Source organism: Rhododendron vialii, chromosome 13a, assembly GCF_030253575.1.
Source record: "Rhododendron vialii isolate Sample 1 chromosome 13a, ASM3025357v1".
NCBI classification, from domain to species: domain Eukaryota; kingdom Viridiplantae; phylum Streptophyta; class Magnoliopsida; order Ericales; family Ericaceae; genus Rhododendron; species Rhododendron vialii.
This window is the reverse complement of record NC_080569.1, coordinates 29,765,294-29,774,891: the sequence shown is the minus strand read 5'-3', so window position 1 is coordinate 29,774,891 and position 9,598 is coordinate 29,765,294. Positions and strand designations below refer to the sequence as shown.

The following is a 9,598-nucleotide window of genomic DNA, read 5'->3' as shown; positions in this document are numbered from 1 at the left end:
AAAGTGTAGAATACCCACAGTACCATTAAACAAACAAAGCAGGATCACTGATGTGAGCAACGTGAAATAATATGTATCCCGTTCAAGTATCTCCCTTTGGCCGTGCAACAGTGCAGCACTGGTACAAGATATAAAACCCTAAAACAAAGCAGAATAAGAAAAGAAAAACAATGCCAATGGGATATCATCATAATATAGAAACCAACATTCTCGTAATCCGACCGGGACAAAACCTACGGAATTATACAAGATGCGCTAAGGTTCCAGTCTGGGAGAGCTGCCACTGTCGATATCTCCGTATCTGTACATTAATTATATCACCATCTGCAATAGACTCTGCGGCACGGACAACTCACTTAAGCCGTTGGTTAATACTCTCCCTCTCTTCATTATCTGGCTTACCATTGTTATCCTCGTTACTGATCACCTCTTCCTCCTTGCCTTCAAACCTTTACCACAGCCTCAGTTTATTGCCGAAATTGTTGTAAGTTTATTACCATTGTCTTCTACCTGTGAAATCAAGAATCTCTCTCTTGTTTATTGGTCAAGTGATCTATATTAGTTCAGATATGCAATGATTAGTCCCGGTATTCAACACCATCATTCGAAAAGAAAGGACAGGAAGTACACAACAGTATGAAATGTAAGTAGAATGATCTAACAATTGGAGCAATAACACTGAAAGTAGGGAAAACTAGTTTATGATCAGAGACTTCTACGTGTTTTTTTTCCGGGTAAGTGAAGATTTTATAGCACCACAAAAAAATTACATGAGCATAGGGGCATACCCCAGAACACTATCCAGATCTCACAGGACAAGGCCTAGGAAAACAATTCATCCCAAACAACAACAGAAGTACAAAAAGAATCTCTCAATCCATGCTGAAGACTTGATCAGGGATATACCAAAGAGAACAAAGATCTTCATTAGCTTCTGACATTTGGATCCATATCCAGGAACATATACAAGAATGTATATCAATCAAGGTGGTCTTCTCCATCACTTAATCCCCAAGCAACTTTGCTGAAAAATTCTTCGATTACGTTCTCCCAAATATTGTAAACAGATGCAGCAACAAGAACTGAGGCCCACACTGATTCTGAACCATCCACTAACCAATCTGACCTATGGAATGCAAGGAACAAGATGCTCTAAGCTTACCCTGTAAGGACCTCCATAGTTGGAAAGAGAAAGAGCATCAGAAAAATAAATGCTCATGCGTTTCACAAGCAGAAGCACAAAGAACAGAATGAGAACTTGTCACAACACACCACATCTGCAATCTGTCCATGGTTGAGAGTCTATTCAACACAGCTAACCATAGTAGAATTGGCCATCGCAGGACTGCATGCTTGTGCCACACCACTTTGGACCAAGGAACCAAAGCCTTAGGATGCCGAAATGCAATCCAGGCAGATTTAATGGAAAAATTCCCATTAGTTGACAGACTCCTGGAATTGGATTGAGAATCAAAGAACCAGGAGTGTGCCTTATAATTACCCTAGTAACAGAGTTCCTATGTCTAGGCCACTGCCACTGCCACTACTGATTTATAATAATGGAAGAAACCTTAGCATTAACAATCCTTGACCCAAATTAATAGTCTTCTACGTTTTTTCTGAATAAACTTTATGATATCATGCCATTGTGAATTGTCTAATTGACTCAGAAATTTTACTTCAGTGTTAATAGTTACGTGGACATATGTGCATATTATTTGTGTAAATGATATGTGGAGTAACTAGTGAAGACATTAAACAGTGAATACAATCAGAAAGGGGAAGTTACAAAATAAGTTGACAGACTAAGTGAGTTTTTGTCAAAATTAAAAGCACCAGAAAATTGGAGAGAAATTAAGTTCTGAAGTACCCACGAACATTGATTGAAGATTGAATCACTTACCTAACTGCACTGTCAAATAAGCAACTTCCCTTTCTTGAAAAGCAATGCCAAGATCTTCCCAACTTTCAACGAAACCCTCGGGGCAACTAAACCGGACGGGCTTTGAGGAGGCACAGGATCTATAAAGAGCAAAAATTGTTATTTGAAAAAACAGATTACGAAAAAATTGTGATTTGAAAAAGGGTAAAATATGTACTTGCCCCTTAAACTATCCCGAATTTTTTAAGTTCCCCCTTCAATCAATCAAGTCAGCAATACCCCATCCCAACATGAGGGGAATTATCCACGAGTGTGGTGGGAAAATGCATATGGCAGAGGGTCAATGGGCTGAGGCAGCCACAAATTTCTTTGAAGCTTTTAAGAACTATGAAGAAGCTAGGAACCAGAGGCATATCCAGTGCCTAAAGTATGTTTGCAAGCTCATTAGTTCCCTCGCCTCTCTCCATGTCTCTTGATCTCTCTCTTGTTTTTTAGACCTCCTCTTTCTGTACATTCTCTGTGAACGCTGATCTGGGTAATATGAAAGCCCGGTTCTATTTTATTGCGAAATAAACATAATTAACGGCAAATGTGACTTCTTATATGCGGTAAACCAGGGGAACGTACCAGTATTTATCACTTGAAACAATATAGAAAGTGATAGTTTAGTTTAGTTTTTAACTTCATACTGCATTGCTTATAGATAAGAGGAAAAATATTTTGGTAGGTTGTCTGAATTAAGTGGCCTTGAAAAGAATCCTCTCAATTGAGCAAAATGGTTTTGAAATTATTCCATATGGTGAATGGATATTCAGACGTGTGTAATTTGTCTTTAGTTATCATAATTTTGCAATTATCTGATTTTTAAAAACATGGAATTAGGTATGTTGGAGGATGAGCTAAGCCATAATATTGTTTGACCTGTTGGTTTTAGGGGGCACTAGACAAGTAGAATGCTTAGTCACCCCATAGAAGTTGATGTGTACATTTGTGTTTCACCTATCAATTATTGGTAAAAATTTGGGATAGTCAGTTAACAAGGTATCTGCCAATTGAGGGTGGAACATTATTGTCGAGATTTCAATATGAGAAAAGTCCGTCTGGTCATTCATCAACCCAATAGGTGTTATGATGGAGTTCAGCTGTCAAGTGGCTTTGTAACAAAGAATGGTCTTCCTACTAGGATGTGATACTATGACATGTCATTGCAATTTTTTTTAGGAACATAAAATCATAAATTGTTGTGCACTGCGCTACAAAAAATTTCATATACATTGCAAGTTAAGAACATTATGTTATTGCTTCATTGGTGAATTACACTTGACAATGTTTTTGGGTGAATAAGTTGTGAATGTAGAGCACTCGAGTCTCAACATGCAAGGCAAGTCCCTTATGTGTATATAATTTCTGAAGCTGAGGTATGGTTTATAGGCCTCGCAATAGTCTTGAATTATTGAAAGCTAAATAACGTTTTTGTGGCCTTCTGTATATGTAAAACACTCGCGTCTCAACATGCTAGGCATGACCCTCTTATGCAAATTCCCTGAAGCTGGCCCAGGGTTCATAGGCCTTGCAATAGTCTTGAACCATTGGAAGAGAAATAAACCTTGCTATTTTTTTGTGGCTTTGTCTTGCATGTGAATCTCACTTGTACAGTCATGTAATTTGAAAATTGTGTAAAGGGCATATATGCACTAATGCACACTTCTAGGGCAAATTGAAACCAAGTAGAAGTTAACAGGCTTGAGATATCCCTTAATTCTATTCTGCATTACTCGTTTTAGCTCGATTAACACTTGCATCGACTTGTTTTTGGCTCCTCCCTAGATATCTTGTTCTGGTCGATATGCTGATGGAATCTGAAGTTACCCCTTTTGACAATCAACAGGCAAAGCCGTGAGTACTATAAAGATTGCAGTTTCACTTCTTGATTCTACAGTCTCTTATCTCTCTCTCTCTCCTACTTTAGATATAAAAATGACCGAGAGGTTTTGGCAATGACAAACCTGATAGCTGCATATCAACAGAATGAAGCATTGGAATTTGAGAGAATCCTCAAGGTATGCTCAAGTGGAAATTCATAGTTTACTACATGCCTCTCTCTTCTCTCTCTCTGAACCTGAGTTGGTGTTAATTTTTCAGACAAATAGAAGTACGATAATGGATGATCCATTTATTCGAAACTACATTGAAGATCTCTTGAAAAATGTGAGGTCGGAGGTGTTGCTTAAGGTAAGATCGGGGTGTTTTATTTTCTTTTCCTCTTTACAATGGTTGTAATATCTATCCAATATGTATTGAACATGTATTCTTTGGGTCAAAACTAATGAATGGTTGGAATTTAACTCTTATCCTTCTAACATTTGCTTATTTTGTCCTTTTTTTTTGTAGCTGAAAATGGTTAGTAACATTACTCCATTGGCTACCATGGTGAGTCAATACTTGGAATGTCCATAAGTCAGCATATAATGTGGTAGTGTTTAATGTTTTATTCTTGTTGCAGGTGGGACCCTCATTGCAAGAAAGCTTACTTGAAGAGTTTTACACTCATCATATAGACAGCCCCAAGTTATATTTCTACCGTAGAATACTATGAGGCTTTTTCTAGGTTGACACTTAGAGAGTTACCCGAATTTGATGACTGGATGCATATGAACGCTGTTAGAGTAGATATAGAATCCCCCACCCATCGCTTGGAAGATCCGTTGAGCAGAATCACATATCCACGGGCCCCCAAGGGGTGGATGGTGGTCCAAACTGATGCGGGGTTTGTAAAGGAGCCTAAGGAGGGAGGGAAAGTTATTAGTGTTGGGGCCTTTGTTTTTTTCGATGAGTTGGGTTCTATTAGGTACTATGATACTGTCGTCTTATCCTGGGTGAGCAATGTGAAGGAAACTGAGTTTGAGACTATAAAATTTGCGATGTATGAAGGTGTAAGGATTGGCATCAGGAAGCTCTCCGTTTGTACGGATAACTTTGAAATTTTGAAGGCAATTCAAGGTGGCAATCCATATCCCAAAGATGAATTTGATAAGTACAGGTCAGTCCACCACCTCTCCCTTTTTTCCCTTGCCAACTTTGGCTTTATTCTTTTAACTCATACTATTCATCTCTGCTTGGAGTTTGCCTATGAAACTCTTGGAGGACTATTCTTTCATTTATCTTCCCAGAGAAGGGAATGCAGTTGCAGATCTTCTTGCTAAATGGAGGATGGAGATGATACGATACCCCCACACAAATCCTATTACAAATTGGCGAAAGGTAGTCCAAGCAGCCAAGCATCAGTATTCTGGCATGCCGAACTTCAGAATCCGATATTTGAAAAGTAAGTTATTTTTTTCAAAGGTTAAAATATATATTTGCCCCTTAAACTATTCTGAAATTTTTTACTTCCCCCTTCAACTAAAAAAACGAAAAACGTTACACACTCAGGACAATCTCTCCATTCCGTCCAAACCATGGACAGAAAACTTAACACTCAACCCTACCCTTCAAGTTAGGGACCCAATCACCACCATTCCATAATTGATAATTTGGATAATGTAGACTGCATGTGAAGCTGCCCAATCACCACCATTATTCTCTTGCGTCAATTACTCCTGAACCATACTCAATCAGAGTCACGACTGGTGTTTTGTATTGCCCTGGCTTTTGGTGCCTTGTTTGGCATGGCTATTGATGCTTGTTCTGCTTTTGTGATGGCTATTGATGCCTTTTTGGCTTGAGGTACTGTTATGGCTGAACCTAAGGAAAGACCTTGTTCTGTTAATGGAGACATTTGTTGGTACTGTTATGCCTTGTTCTGCTTTTGTGGTTGTTGCTACTAGTAATGCCTTCTTTTTTTTGCAATTGGAGAGAATAAATCACTCTCTGGCTTTAACATCTTGGACCATGGGGGGAAGGAAAATGTATGATTGTGCTGCATTTTTTCCTTTTCAGATGCATTTTTCATCAAGAATGCATGCTTGTGATGGAGTTTGTGTAAATAGAAGCATTATAGCTTTGGACTGCATAACAACTTTTGAAATGGCATTCTAGTAGGCATTTTGTATGGAAAACTTAACCCCTCTCCTTAAGTGGGTTAGTTGAAGGATATAAATGTCTTTTTAACTACCATATATGTATACTAGTGGTTGCCCGTGCCTTTAGGCACGACACAACCCATTTTGATCTCAACTCAAAAAAAAATTATCCTTCTCTTCTAGTGATCACGACTTAACAAACCCAAATGGAAAATTTATAATTTATTTTGTAAAATTCTCTTTAAATTGGGTAAACTTAACTAATTCATTATAACAATAGTTTCACAACAAAATAATGCCACCCATTCCAAAAGTAGGAACACATACCCAAATGGAATTTCTAATTAACTTATGCACAACCATTCGTTGATAGTTATCACAATCAACAAATACTCATATCATATCCGTAGACAATATAGTTCAACTAGGAACTAACCCCAAACAAAGTGAACAGTTTTCCTCATGCAAAATTTATCAATTTTAGAACTCAACTTCTTGCAAGTTCACGAATGCTCTTTTTCTTTAACATTGAAAATGATTCTTTCAAATGCTAGAACTTGAGGTTTTTCCCCCCCTTCAAATCAAAGGAATGCTACGGGCATAATCATCAAGCACTAGTACTATGAATCATGCATCCAAGAAGAAAAACTAAGTTTATTCTTTTTATGATTCAGTTTCTAAATGTTTTTCTATTGCTACCTCAGTTGATGGAATATAGGAATTGAATAGAGTTCTTTGATGGATGAGTGGACAATGCATAACACCCCAATGATAGAGTTAAAGATTGACGATAGGGAGAAGAAAATGTTATGATTATAAAAGGCACGTTGTTAAATAAAGAAAAAAATAACGTTTGTCCCTAGAAATGGCAACATTGCCAAAGAAGTAAGGCAAGAGGGAGGAAGAGGATAAATTTATTGGAATATAGAGTTCTCTTATGGATGAGTCCCAATGATAGAGTTAAAGATTGACGAGAAGAAAACGTTTTGATTATAAAAGGCACGCTGTTAAATAAAGAAAAAAATAATGTCTGTCCCTAGAAATGGCAGCATTGCCATAGGTTAGGTATGTCTCCAATCTTCCCCCACCCATATCCCTAATGATTGGGAACTAAGGCCCCGTTCCGCTTTCTTTTTAAACCTTCTCTAAAGACGGTAATTTCAAACTCAAATATAATGAAAATAAAAAATAATTTTTTAAATTTTTTTGCTCCGTTTGAAAGATCTCAATGCGATCTATCAAACAAGATACATATTGGTAGGAAAATTATTTGCGTAAACACATGATTTTGGAGCTTGAAATTACCTTCCTTTTCTAAGAATCTGGAACGGCACCTAAATGGGCTCTCTCTCTTTCTCTCTCTCTCTTTCTCTCTCTCAAATGCCTACTAGAATGCCATTCCAAAAGTTGTTATGCAGTCCAAAGCTATAATGCTTCTATTTACACAAACTCCATCACAAGCATGCATTCTTGATGAAAAATGAAAAATGCATCTGAAAAGGGAAAAATGCAGCACAATCATACATTTTCCTTCCCCCCATGGTTCAAGATGTTAAAGCCAAAGAGTGATTTATTCTCTCCAATTGCAAAAAAAAGGCATTACCAGTAGCAACAACCACAAAAGCAGAACAAGGCATAACAGTACCAACAAATGTCTCCATTAACAGAACAAGGTGGTCTTTCCTTAGGTTCAGCCATAACAGTACCTCAAGCCAAAAAGGCATCAATAGCCATCACAAAAGCAGAACAAGCATCAATAGCCATGCCAAACAAGGCACCAAAAGCCAGGGCAATACAAAACACCAGTCGTGACTCTGATTGAGTATGGTTCAGGAGTAATTGACGCAAGAGAATAATGGTGGTGATTGGGCAGCTTCACATGCAGTCTACATTATCCAAATTATCAATTATGGAATGGTGGTGATTGGGTCCCTAACTTGAAGGGTAGGGTTGAGTGTTAAGTTTTCTGTCCATGGTTTGGACGGAATAGAGAGATTGTCCTGAGTGTGTAACGTTTTTTTAGTTGAAGGGGGAAGTAAAAAATTTCAGAATAGTTTAAGGGGCAAATATATATTTTAACCTTTGAAAAAAATAACTTACTTTTCAAATATCGGATTCTGAAGTTCGGCATGCCAGAATACTGATGCTTGGCTGCTTGGACTACCTTTCACCAATTTGTAATAGGATTTGTGTGGGGGTATCGTATCATCTCCATCCTCCATTTAGCAGGAAGATCTGCAACTGCATTCCCTTCTCTAGGAAGATAAATGAAAGAATAGTCCTCCAAGCCAAAGTTGGCAAGGGAAAAAAGGGAGAGGTGGTGGACTGACCTGTACTTATCAAATTCATCTTTGGGATATGGATTGCCACCTTGAATTGCCTTCAAAAATTTCAAAGTTATCCGTACAAATGGAGAGCTTCCTGATGCCAATCCTTACACCTTCATACATCGCAAATTTTATAGTCTCAAACTCAGCTTCCTTCACATTGCTCACCCAGGATAAGACGACAGTATCATAGTACCTAATAGAACCCAACTCATCGAAAAAAACAAAGGCCCCAACACTAATAACTTTCCCTCCCTCCTTAGGCTCCTTTACAAACCCCGCATCAGTTTGGACCACTATCCACCCCTTGGGGGCCCGTGGATATGTGATTCTGCTCAACGGATCTTCCAAGCGACGGGTGGGGGATTCTGTATCGACTCTAACATCGTTCATATGCATCCAGTCATCAAATTCGGGTAACTCTCTAAGTGTCAACCTAGAAAAAGCCTCATAGTATTCTACGGTAGAAATATAACTTGGGGCTGTCTATATGATGAGTGTAAAACTCTTCAAGTAAGCTTTCTTGCAATGAGGGTCCCACCTGCAACAAGAATAAAACATTAAACACTACCACATTATATGCTGACTTATGGACATTCCAAGTATTGACTCACCATGGTAGCCAATGGAGTAATGTTACTAACCATTTTCAGCTACAAAAAAAAAGGACAAAATAAGCAAATGTTAGAAGGATAAGAGTTAAATTCCAACCATTCATTAGTTTTGACCCAAAGAATACATGTTCAATACATATTGGATAGATATTACAACCATTGTAAAGAGGAAAAGAAAATAAAACACCCCGATCTTACCTTAAACAACACCTCCGACCTCACATTTTTCAAGAGATCTTCAATGTAGTTTCGAATAAATGGATCATCCATTATCGTACTTCTATTTGTCTGAAAAATTAACACCAACTCAGGTTCAGAGAGAGAAAGAGAGAGGCATGTAGTAAACTATGAATTTCCACTTGAGCATACCTTGAGGATTCTCTCAAATTCCAATGCTTCATTCTGTTGATATGCAGCTATCAGGTTTGTCATTGCCAAAACCTCTCGGTCATTTTTATATCTAAAGTAGGAGAGAGAGAGAGAGAGAGAGAGAGAGAGAGAGAGAGAGAGATAAGAGACTGTAGAATCAAGAAGTGAAACTGCAATCTTTATAGTACTCACGGCTTTTCTTGTTGACTGTCAAAAAGGGTAACTTCAGATTCCATCAGCATATCGACCAGAACAAGATATCTAGGGAGGAGCCAAAAACAAGTCGATGCAAGTGTTAATCGAGCTAAAACGAGTAATGCAGAATAGAATTAAGGGATATCTCAAGCCTGTTAACTTCTACGTGGTTTCAATTTGCCCTAGAAG

General features: G+C 38.0%; 2 protein-coding genes across 2 annotated transcripts; both read left to right on the top strand.

Annotated features, from left to right (window-relative positions):
- Positions 1–2,143: 2,143 nt before the first annotated feature.
- On the top strand, positions 2,144–4,445 carry LOC131314098 (COP9 signalosome complex subunit 2-like; the record flags this gene model as incomplete). The annotated part of the gene is made up of 6 exons (XM_058342590.1): positions 2,144–2,309; positions 3,710–3,778; positions 3,852–3,942; positions 4,025–4,114; positions 4,274–4,312; positions 4,386–4,445. Coding segments are annotated over exons 1-6 (486 nt in total), but the record flags the coding sequence as incomplete, so codon positions are not given.
- A 6-nt stretch (positions 4,446–4,451) lies between these two features.
- LOC131314097 (uncharacterized) lies at positions 4,452–5,407 on the top strand. Its single transcript, XM_058342589.1, has 2 exons — positions 4,452–4,922; positions 5,053–5,407. Exons 1-2 carry the CDS (start codon positions 4,528–4,530, stop codon positions 5,405–5,407), a joined length of 750 nt encoding a protein of 249 aa, XP_058198572.1. The 5' UTR covers positions 4,452–4,527.
- Positions 5,408–9,598: the final 4,191 nt, after the last annotated feature.

Bases quoted from the DNA above. Each gene is read 5' to 3' on its own strand.
- LOC131314097 (XM_058342589.1), top strand. From the start codon at position 4,528: ATGCATATGAACGCTGTTAGAGTAGATATAGAATCCCCCACCCATCGC. The intron at 4,923-5,052 runs GTCAGTCCACCA...TTATCTTCCCAG, and splicing joins GATGAATTTGATAAGTACAG to AGAAGGGAATGCAGTTGCAG.